Source organism: Mastigoproctus giganteus, chromosome 2, assembly GCF_048544385.1.
Source record: "Mastigoproctus giganteus isolate SK-2022 chromosome 2, ASM4854438v1, whole genome shotgun sequence".
Lineage (NCBI taxonomy): Eukaryota > Metazoa > Arthropoda > Arachnida > Uropygi > Thelyphonidae > Mastigoproctus > Mastigoproctus giganteus.
The window spans coordinates 36,509,397-36,521,591 of record NC_143576.1 but is presented as its reverse complement, the minus strand read 5'-3'; the positions used below and the strand labels follow the sequence as shown (position 1 = coordinate 36,521,591).

Genomic DNA, 12,195 nt, shown 5'->3' with positions numbered 1-12,195 from the left:
TTGCACTCAATTTGAAAGCTGAATGTTTTATACTGATACAAAAAAATTTCATTGGTTAGTTTGCCGGGTAATTTCTCTCCCTATCAATAAGGAAGAGATACAAAAGAGGATTAAGAGATAGGGAAAGAAAACAAAAAGACAAAGGACATGAACTGCAATGTGGGACATTTCTCTATTCAGACGAGACAGTGTGTTCTGTATCTCCCCCTGCTACTGGTAACCCTTAGAGCCTCTGTAGGCTTTCAACACCTCCATCACATGAGGTCTTCTCAGGAATTTCTACTATGGCACTGGAATGAGGACTACAGTATGCTGTTTGAGGTAGCGTTCTGCACTAAAAGAGATTCTGAGAATCATTGAAAGGGTTATTAATTTCTGTCGGCAGGGATGTGGAAAGAGATAAGAGATAATGTCATAAACGGGCAAAAGAGATAAGGGATAATGTCATAAATGGGCAAAGCAATAATAGATTTTAGTCTCTTGTATAGCAGTTCAGTCACTGCTCATGTTAATGGCTTAAAGACTTGCTCGTTATACTTGTGAAACTCTTAACTACTATGATTGCTTTAACTGAAATATTACTCATGAAATACATAATTTTTAATCATCTCTGTTTGCTTGCAGTAGCCAAAATCTTGTTATAACCATGCTTATTATCTTTCTATACATAAAAATAATTTTCCTGCTAATGATATTTATTCAGCCATTGGGAGAAGAGAGATGCTGGTTATGTGGTAATACATAACAAATACAAAAATATGTAACAGAAGCTTATTTTACTGGGGTAAGACAAGCTTCTCTTTAAGCGTGGTCACGCGGTACCATTCCTGATTTCCATATGTAACATATTTATTTAAATGAACTAAATGCAACAATGCATAATATTTTAAGATTCTATATCTATATAATATCGGTGTAGATACACCATAGATAACTCTTAAAGAAAAGCTACGATCATAGCGTGAAAGGCACCCACCGATGAAAAGCCAACTGGTTTTGAAACAGTCTGTGTGGGTGGTGGCACCCACCGAGAATAAATAACAATAGTCTTCTCTATTAGTGAAGTGTTACTTATTCGGGGTAGTGCAATACTTGGTAACTCATTGTGAAGGATGAGCACAATATGAAATACAGATGAAATGATGCCTTTCACACAATGATTGAGAGTTGTCTATGGTATCTACATCGATATTATATAGATATAGTAACATTAGTAAAATAATAAGAGGAGTTTACCTCAATATAGTGTGTAGAACAATGTTCTACGCACTATATTGAGGTAATCATTATAACCATGAGTTCAACTGTATTTGTATTTTAATCTGTCAGTTATATTATTGCATTCAGTGAAAGGAAATTATAGTGAAAACTATGCTGATATGATGCCACAATTTTACAGCACCATTTAGGACATGATGTGTGTCAACACACCAAGGACAACCTTGGTGTGTTGACATTCACTTTGGAAAGCTCTGAGATTGAGTAATATATCAGCTTCTTAATGATAAGAAAGTCCGCCCCCCCTCAACTCCCTTAATTATGAGATTTACTTTATTTTCACTCTTAGGATAATTGGGATGATGATGAGGCATCAGAGAATGCAGAAGAGGAATTTACAGAACAGAAAGGTTAGGAAATTTTGTAAACTTATTTGGTTAGCATTAGAAATATTTTATTATTATTACTATTGCTTCTTACTACTAGGTTGCAGTTTCTTCTCTTAATGTTCATCACACACTGTCCTTTTTTTGTGAAATGTTATATGATCAGTGTTTGGATAGATGAACTGGTCTCTGATAAAGTTGTCACCATTCAATTTTTGATAATATCAGACTAAATAGGACTTAGGTATGCAAAGAATAAATAAGAAAATTTTGATTTGAATTAATCATTGAACAACATATTTAAGGCTTTTTTTTTTTGTTTGTTTTGTTTTTGATATTGATAATGTATTTAGCAGGGTTAGTTGAATTTTTGTGTGTTTGAAAAAATGTTACAAAGAAAAGATGGAATGATTTATCATTCATGTTAGGGGGATGGTAGAATGAATTCAGTTTGTAACAGCTGTGATACAGTAACAAGATTAGAGATACAATACATGGTATAAAAGTTTTTAATATAAGAGAGAGAGAGAGAGAGATTTTGTAAACTTATTTGGTTAGCATTAGAAATATTTTATTATTACTACTAGGTGTGAGAGTTCCATTGTTATGGAAAAAAATTTTCCTGTTGAGAATATATATGAAAATGATAAATGTAAGCTATTTATATTATCTAGATTTTGATATACTAGAGAAATTATGACCACCATATGTTGTTGAAAATATACTCTCAATTTTTAAAATCAAAAAAATTATAGTCCCTTTGGAGAATATTATGTAATGATATTAAAGTGTATAATATAAGAGACAAATATAGTGTGAGTTCCATCATTATTGAAAAAAAATTTCTTGTTGAAAGTATATACAGGGTGTTTCAGTTAAACGTTTCAGAACTTCTAAGAGGGGTAGGGTACATCCTGACAACTCGAAATCATATAGCAATGTGGGGTCGGAAATGCTTTCCTGAAGCGGTGTTGTACACAGAAGCACCATAAAGAAAAGAGACCGTAAGTGAGAAATCGTTTTAATAATACATGAAAAGAAGCAAAAGGTACATGGATTAAAGTAAGTGTTCGAAGTTTCTTCCACGGGCTACAATGCACGCCTCACATCTCCGACGCATGGACATCCGAACATTCTGGAATACTCCAGGCGAATTTCGAATTTCTTCGGCAGCTACTGCGATTCTTGCAACCAGCTCCTCAGCATCGTCAACAGGGGTGTCATAAACTAGCGATTTCATATGACCCCAGAAATAAAAATCAAGACATGATAGGTCGGGTGACCGAGCAGGCCAACGCACGGGACCACCACGTCCGATCCACTGTTGACCAAATGTGACATCCAGGTAGTTACGAACATCTCCGCTATAATGGGCAGGGGCTCCATCGTGTTGGAACCACATTGTCTGTTGCGTCAATGCAGAAATCTGTTCATCTCTCAAAAGTTGTGGCAATACTTGCTGCAGAAAGATCAAGTAGATAGGTCCGGTTAGACGACACGGTAACAGGTAAGGTCCGATGAGGTGATCTCCCATAATACCGGCCCATACATTGACCGAAAATCGAATCTGTGCTGCACGACGTTGTATTGCATGCGGGTTCTCGACCGCCCAGATATGGTCGTTATGCGTGTTGAAAATTCCTTCCCTTGTGAAGGATGCCTCATCGGAAAACAACACTTCAGCAGGAAAAAGGGGATTTGTAGCACATTTTCCAAGGTACCACTGTGCGAAAGCAATACGAGGTGCATAATCCTCCGGTTGCTGTGTCTGGACATGCTGCACGTGAAACGGATGCATGTCTTGTTCTCGGAGAATCCTCCAGATGCTGCAATGGGAAACCCCGACTGCGTTTGCTAGACTTCGTGTACTCGTTCTTGGATTCCCCTGTACATGCTGCAGCACATTCTGTTCGACGGCTGGAGTCCGTGCTGTTCTTACCCTGTCCCTGTCAGCTCTTTCAAATGAACCTCTCTCAGCTAACCTCTGGTGCAGTCTTGCAAAGAAATTATGACTGGGAATACGCCTCGTCGGATATCGTTCCGCGTACAAACGCTGTGCGGCTGGCCCACTACAATTTGCAGCCCCGTACGCCAAATGCATATCGGCTAACTCTGCATTCGTGTAATCATCCATCCTACTAACTTGGCGTTCTTGTGCAAAATTAAGATTCCCTGCACTAAAGCTCGGAATATTCGATTCTGCCCATTGGTATATGATTTCGAGTTGTCAGGATGTACCCTACCCCTCTTAGAAGTTCTGAAACGTTTAACTGAAACACCCTGTGTGAAAACAATAGTAAACGATCCAGGGGGTCAAATAATCAGCCACTTGCTAATGAAATACTCCAACAATAGCATGTACATCTCAAAAGGAAGTTTTGACATGTACATGCTATTGTAATTGATGATAGTATGATAAGGGCATAATTGTTATTGATTATAGAAATGCATCCAAAGCAGATAACAAGAATTCATGAACTCTCATTCAGAGGTGAACATATGTTTTATAGGAGATTTACACCAATTACTTCCTGTGCATGCAACAGCTGTGTATAAACTTTAAAGAATTTGTTGATTTGTTTTCTGATATTATGGCACTCATTACAGTTTCATGAACTTGTACAGTTGTGTATGACAATCTGATAGTACATTCTCAGCATTACTTAAGAAAATGGGTAGTGGAGAAGCATTAATTTTCAAAGAACTCAAAATTATCGAATCAAGATTTATTCCTAAAGAAGATGCGTGCCGTTTATATCCTCATGGTATTCGGTTGTTTTCAAAGAATAACATTTTTAATAACTATAGTAATTATGTTTTAACTCAGGAAGGAATGTGCAAAGTTGTTAACCAGGATGTGTACCAAGATATAATTCTGAAGAACAGTTGAGGAGTATGAGAAATAAAATTCATAAAATGGCAGACCGAAACAGTAGATCTATATATACTCTCTCGTTAAAGGGAAAACCGTATATGTTTACCACAAATATAGACATTGTATACTCTATATCCTGTAATGTTATTGGTACATTACAGTATATAGAGTATAAAGAAGATGAAACTGTCAAACAAGTATGGATGAAATTTCCGGAGAAAAAAATAGAGGGCAATCTTCAAAAATAAAAATCATAAATTATGAATATAAATCAAAAACAAATCTCTAGGCAGAACCTTTGATGAAGTGGTATACAGTTATGAGAAAGATTGCCAGCACCAATGTAGCATTATCTCGTGTGACCTCATTGGAGATTTTATATATAACCAATCCTCGTAATGATTTTACATTCTACCACAGAAAGGGATCGAGTAATGTTAAACTCTCTATGGAAATAAATCATTTAAAAAGGAATAACTTAACTTTTCTTCAAAGTGAATTACAAGATTTCCTTCATAAGAGAGATTTTTTCAGTAACATCACCGAGTGTACAATTTATGTTGTCATGCATGAGAAATCAAAACTGACTTCGTCCTACAACAGAATAGAATATAAGATTTGAGTGAAACTTGGGTAGATAATAATGATTGTGTACTATTATAGTCATTTCATTGTATGACTTAATACAAAGAAACCCGATGTTTATAATGGTGATGTAGCTATATACCAGCATGAAGATTCAACTATTATCGGTACATTGCATATCTTCGCACAACACGTGACAGCTGTGACAGATGAAATTGATGACATTTGTGAATTGATGTAATTTCAATAATGAATGGCACCTCTGTAGTCAGGTGGGTAGGAGCAGCAGTGCATAGCACATACTTCTTGATTAGACTGGGGTTCGAGCCTGTGATCACCAAATACGGAGGATGCGAAAAAGTCAGGGAATGACCACTGCATATCCCCGGAGCAATATGGGCAAGATGTATAAATTTTTGTAGAAGTATGGATTCGCCTCCCATCTATGGCTGGAGGAGTTTAAAGGACTCTTCAGTCAAGGTTGTAGTTTGCTGATCTCAGGTGGAGGAGTATTCCCCTCCCCAATGAATTATTCTGGGTTTAGTCCACACAACATGTAAATCAGCCTGTGAACACACAAGTCTACAGTCAATAACTCACAGTGGTGAAATATGGTCCAAGATGCTGAAATCCATTGTTCATTGGATTGATAATTACTCTGAAGTACCTAAAAACCTAACATTTTGTAGATTAATAATTGGTCTGCAGTCAATAACTGACAGTGCTGAAATCCAACGTTCATTAGATTGATAATTGTGCTGATGCACCTAAAACCCAACATTTCATAGATTGATAATTGCCAATTTTCCATCATTGTGTATTGCATCTGTATTTTCTTAGCAATTAGCTGGTATTCATTCCTGTTTCAGATGTCATCTTTGATCCCCCATTTGAATACTGCAGGACCTTTTTTGCCATGGTAGATGGAGCCATACCAACCCTTCACCTATAGGTATCCTATGACTAGGGTGACCAACTCTTGATCAGCCAATTTCGGGATATCGACCTTAAAAAATCGAGAGACAACAAAAAAAAACCAGGATTTTTTCATTGGTACATCAGATTATAAAATACCTTATATTTTATGGCAGACCCCCACGTTATCTATACATGTCAACTAATGTGTTTCATATATATTGCGATGTGGCAGCACAAGCGCACGTGCCAATTAGAACCTTGGATTTTGTTTGTGTCCAGAAATCTAATAGAAATAAACATCAAAGATGTAAATAGAGATCTATTTTATTTAAACTTTCTATACACAATCACGTTATGCTAGTTAATGATATTTAGTATGATCTATTATTATATTCTCTATTGTTTATTTTAGGTTATGTGATAAATCGGAATAAATGGCGTCCCGCAAAATTCGGGTTGCTTGGTCACCCCACCTATGACAGTATGAAGGTCAAATTTGTCCATTATCAGAGAAAAAGAAAATGCTAGGTTCAGTGAGTTCTCAAGAGAAATGTACTTTTAATACTTAGGAGCACAGACTGAGTTGAAATAACTAACATAAATTGAGAACTATCACTTTTACAGTGGTGATCCAAAAAAAAAAAAAAAATTTGCATTACTTGTAAAATTCATTGAATTTCTGTGAAATTTGGCAATACATCATATATGTTTTGTGACAGTATTACCTTATTACATCATCCATTTCTAGCAAGCTCTCCTATATTGTGTCATGTGCCATGCATGATTTCGTCACCCCAGTGGCAGTATAAATACAGTGCATACACCATGAGCCCAATATTGTGTGTATTACAATGGCTAAGTTTCACAATTAATACCACTTAGAAAAAGTGTTGCTGCTATGTTGAATGCAGAGGGACATTCCTATGCATGAAATAGCTAAAAGGATTCACTGTAATTAGTCAACAGTGGCACATTTATTATGAAAATTATCAGAAATTTGCAGTCTAAACAGAAAGAAAGGAAGTGGAATTCCACGAATATCTTCTGCAGTGCAAGACAGATTTCTGGTCTATCTGTGTGTTCGAAATATAAGATCCTCATCGACAGATCTCAAAAAAGCAAGGGTGGAGGAGGATACAATAGTAAAGTCAAGTACTACTGGGCAAGTAATGCTTTTTCTCATCGGGATTAGTAGCATGTCACTCAAGAAAAAAGCCACTTTTGATGCAAAAATTGAAAGCCCAGCATTTTTAGTGAGCAAAAGAGCATGCTAGTTGGTCTAAGGAACAGGTAAAATTTTTTTTATTTTCTGATGAATGAAAATCCACCTTGCTTGGTTTGGATAGCCAGCAGACTGTTAGACGAAAAAAAGGAGAATTTCATTCTGACTGTATCAACAGGATTTTGACAGGATGCCTTAGAGTTAGCTATAAATCAATGCCTTTTGCTGTTCTGGTGATATGGTGGGGGAACCTTGAGACCACATAAATGATTGTTATTTTTGCTTGACCAATATTTCTGATTGGTCAAGCAAAAGTTACACCAGAAACTTATGGACTTGACTCTGATTCAGGCTCGGAAAAGGAGTCTCCAGAAGATGAAGAACCTGGAACGAGTATGGATCTAGACTTTTCAAATCTAATTGAACAATTTGGTCAGAGATTTGGACCTCTCCAAAAAACCAAGGCTCAATTACTACAGGGTGGGTCTCAGTAAATAGTAAATAACAAGTGGCAACCCTGCAGATAGGAAAGTGTGGTGGTGCCACCTGTCTTGCCCAATCACAGAAGAACACAAAAGTATGCCATTTAGTTCACCACGAGTCATCGGCTGGTGCAGGTGCGTATTCAGACTGTTGAGGCCTATGTGCGTGAGAAGAGTGTTATAGCCATGCAGCGTGAGTTGTGCTTTGGAAACGACTGCCATTTCCATGTTCCTAACAGAAGGATGATATAAAGTTAGTGAAACAGTGGTGACAAATGGGTTCAGTCACCGATAAGAAGCATGAGGGGCCCCAAAAGACAGTGCATATGCCTGACAATGTCCAATGAGTCCGTGAGGCTTTTCAGCAAAGTCCCCGGTAATTAGTTCATCGCCATGCAAGAAAACTGCACACGTGTCGCTGTTCCCTGCATCGGATTGTGAAATTTGATTTAAAGTTCCAACTGTACAAATTGCAAGTTGTACAGTTGGAACTTCAAGAGCTACGGCTGGCAGATAAAGTGAGCAGGCGAGACTTCTGCACAAAATTCCTTGAGATATTGGAGCAAGACAAGTTAATTTTCACTTCTCTGGTTACAGTGGTACCTCGATATACGAGTGCCCTAATATACGAGTGTTTTGAGATACGAGCCGCCGAGCGACCGATATTTTGCTTTGAGATGAGAGCAAGATTTGAGATACGAGGAATCGCACACTACACTGCTGCACACGACCCCAACATGCGGGGCGCATGTTGGGGTCGTGTGCAGCGTCTAACAGTTTCTCCCACCTCAGACTAGACCTCAGTCTGTGTGCTTGTTTCCCTCGTTTTCGTAGCATTTTTGATAAGTTGGGTTCGCGTTTTTTGCTTTTTGTACATTTACAAAACATTATCAAATTTATTTTTATAACCATGGATCCGAAGAAGAAGATGATGTCTATTGAATTAAAGCGTGAAATCATAGAAAAACATGAGCAAGGTGTGCGAGTAATTGACTTGGCGAGGATGTACGGGCGTAGCACATCAATGATATGTACTGTGCTTAAACAGAAGAAGTTGATAAAGGGTATAACGCCAGCCAAGGGCGTTACAATAATTTCTAAGCTCCGGACCTCTCTCTCCATGAGAAAATGGAGAAACTACTGATGGTGTGGGTGACAGAGAAGCAGCTTCAAGGAGGATTCTTAACTCAAAGTATCATATGTGAGAAGGCACGAGCGATTTACGGTGATTTTCTGAAGAAGATCCCACACACTTCCACAAACGAGGAATCGGAAGACTCGTTTAAAGCCAGTCGGGGCTGGTTTGACAACTTTAGGAAAAGGACCGGCATTCACTCCGTCGTCAGGCATGGTGAGGCAGCAAGTTCGGATGTGAAGGCAGCTGAGGTTTACATCAAAACGTTTTCCGAACTGATAGAAGCCAAAGGATACATCCCTCAGCAAGTCTTCAACTGTGACGAGACAGGGCTTTTCTGGAAAAGGATGCCGAATAGGACTTACATAACGGCAGAGGAGAAGACGATGCCAGGTCACAAACCCATGAAGGATAGATTAACTCTAGCACTTTGCGCCAATGCGAGTGGCGACTGCAAAATCAAGCCTCTGCTAGTATACCATTCGGAAAATCCCAGAGCCTTTAAGTCACATAAGATTTTAAAAGAAAAACTACAAGTTATGTGGAGGGCAAATCCGGAGTCACCAGGAAATTCTTTGTGGAGTGGATAAACCTGGTGTTTGGCCCTTCTGTTAAAAAATATCTACAGGAAAACAACCTACCCATGCAAGTCCTTCTCGTCCTCGACAATGCCCCTGCTCACCCAACAAATCTCGAAGATGATTTACTCGAAGAGTTCAAGTTTATAAAGGTTCTCTACCTACCACCCAACACCACTCCTATCCTGCAGCCCATGGATCAGCAGGTGATTTCTAATTTTAAGAAGTTGTACACCAAGCACATTTTTCGGCGCTGCTTTGAAGTGACGGAGAACACAAACCTTACCCTTCGAGAGTTCTGGAAGGACCACTTTAACATCGTGATGCCGACCGGGCTAGCCGAGTGGGTAAAGTACCTGCCCGGCAACCCAAAGGTCGCGGGTTCGATTCCCGCCTCGGGCTTGGATCACTGTACTGCAAAAACCTTTGGAGGTGCAATATGGCCACAGAAGCCGATGCGCCAACAACTACCAAATCAAAAAAAAAAAAAAAAAAATCAACATCGTGATATGCCTAAGAATTATTGATCAGGCCTGGCTGGGTGTTACAACGAGGACCTTAATATCTGCATGGAAGAAGCTGTGGCCTGAGGCTGTAGCTGAAAGGGCTTTCGAAGGATTGGAACCCGAAGTGTCAGTGGTAGAGGAGATTGTTTCTCTGGGAAAATCCATGGGTCTGGAGGTGGATGAGAGAGATGTGAACGAACTTGTCGAGGAACAGACTCAGGAGTTGACAACCGAGGAGTTACACGATCTACATTCGCAGCAGCATATGGTGGTTCAACGAAAAATTAGTTTTGAAGAGGAGCCAGAGATGGAGAAGGTTATCTCTACAAGAAATATAAAGGAGATCTTGGGAATGTGGGAGAAAGTTGTAGAGTTCATGGATAAAAATCACCCCGAAAAAGTTGCAACTGGTCGTGCATCGGAGTTGTTCAACGAAACTTGCCTAACACATTTCCGCAATATCCTGAAAGGGAGGAAGAAACAAACCTCCTTGGACAGTTTTTTTAAACGATCTGCAGGTGAAAATGAGCAAAGCGTGACAAAAAAAGCGAAGACCAATGACGAAAATTATACGCTTCCGTAAGCACTTCACCTTTTCTTTTATTATGTTTCTATAGAATATGTATTTGTTATTTATAAATAAATGTTTCTTCTTGTAAATACAGTACATTTTTCTTATTCAAAAACACTTAACAAAAACAACTGAGGTGGTTTTTTGGGAGCTGGAACGGATTAATGGCATTTCAATTAATTTCAATGGGGAAAATTGCTTTGAGATACGAGCAATTTGACATACGAGCAAGGTTACGGAACGAATTAAACTCGTATGTCGAGGTACCACTGTATGTCTGATGAAGCGAACTTTCATCTTAACGGGTTTGTGAATAAGCAAAACTTCCATTATTGGGCAGATAGCAACCTGCACCTTCTTCATGAAAACCACACAGTAGCCCAAAGGTCGTCGTGTGGTGTGTGCTATCAGAGTTTCCACCGACATTGTGGGGCCGGTGGAAACTCCGAAGACTATGAAGAACACACAGTGACTGTCAACGCCGAGTGGTATGGGAACATGATTGATAACTTTTTCGTTCCAGAAGTATGGAGAAAAGGTATTCTCCACACGACATGGTTCCAGCAAGATGGGGCTACAGTCCACACAGCCCATACCCCGATGGCTAAGCTGAAGCAGTTCTTTCCACATCGACTGATCTCGCGATTTTGGGATGTCCCGTGGTTGGCTAGGTCTCCAGACCTTACAGCCCAGACTTTTTTCTTTGTCTCAAAGACAAAGTTTTCTCCCGGTGGGTACACAGTATTGGGGATTTGAAGACGTCAATCCGAGAAGAGATTGAGGTCATTCCCCAGGAAATGATTCAGGATATCATGAAGAGCATCCAGGAGCACTTGCAGAAATGCATCGACGCCGATGGAGGTCATTTGCTAGATGTTATATTCAAGACATAGACATGGTTTATGGTGTATTAATAATTGCAATTTGTGTAAATTTTACAGCCATAAATAAATTGTGTAGCCATGCATCAGTTCTGACTATCGCCTTTTTCTTTTGTTCTAATATTTACCGAGACCCACCCTGTAGTATCACCACTTCAGCAGTGGAATCTTCTTGAAAAAGTGTGTCAAGGTGTCTTTTTATAGGAAGAGGCAATCTAACATAATGACCTGTTACTCCCTGGATGATGCTTTGGTTTATTGCAGCAATGTCCAACAGTAATTAATGAAAGAGTTACATTCTGGACCACATCCCCGAGCAGTAGAGGCTTTTCATTGATTCATCCAAGGTCAGTTTGAAAGCAGTTTTACTCCATAATAGATAGAAATAAGTATCCATTGATACCATTAGCCCATGCAATTCACAGAAAGGAACCGTACGAGAACCTATAAGTTTTTTTTTTTTTTTTGCAAAAAATATGCTATCAAGAATGCAAATGGAATATATGTGGCAACCTATAAGTGGTGGCTTTGCTGACTGGGTTGAAAGGTGGATACACTAAATACTGCTGCTTTTTATGTGAGTGGGACAGCTGAGTGAAGGAGTGCCACTACAGGATAAAAAAAAAAAAAAAAAATGGCCAAACCATTCAGAAACTACACCAGGCCAGAAAAATGTAGCACATTCTGCTTTGGTGGATAAGTAAAAAATCTGTTTACCTCCATTGCACATCAAGCTAGGTTTGATAAAAATATTTGTGAAAACGATGGACAAAAAAGGATTTTCCTGTTTGAGACAAAAGATTCCTCAAGTCAGTGAGGCCAAGATAAAAGACAGAAT

General features: G+C 38.9%; 1 protein-coding gene across 1 annotated transcript in view; it reads left to right on the top strand.

Moving 5' to 3' along the window:
• eIF3j (eukaryotic translation initiation factor 3 subunit j) overlaps positions 1–12,195 on the top strand; it is a 211,216-nt gene that overhangs the window by 31,719 nt on the left and 167,302 nt on the right. Inside the window, exon 3 of the mRNA XM_090368455.1 lies at positions 1,568–1,628. Coding sequence (XP_090224581.1) covers positions 1,568–1,628 — 61 coding nt within the window. The remainder of the gene's footprint in view (positions 1–1,567; positions 1,629–12,195) is intronic.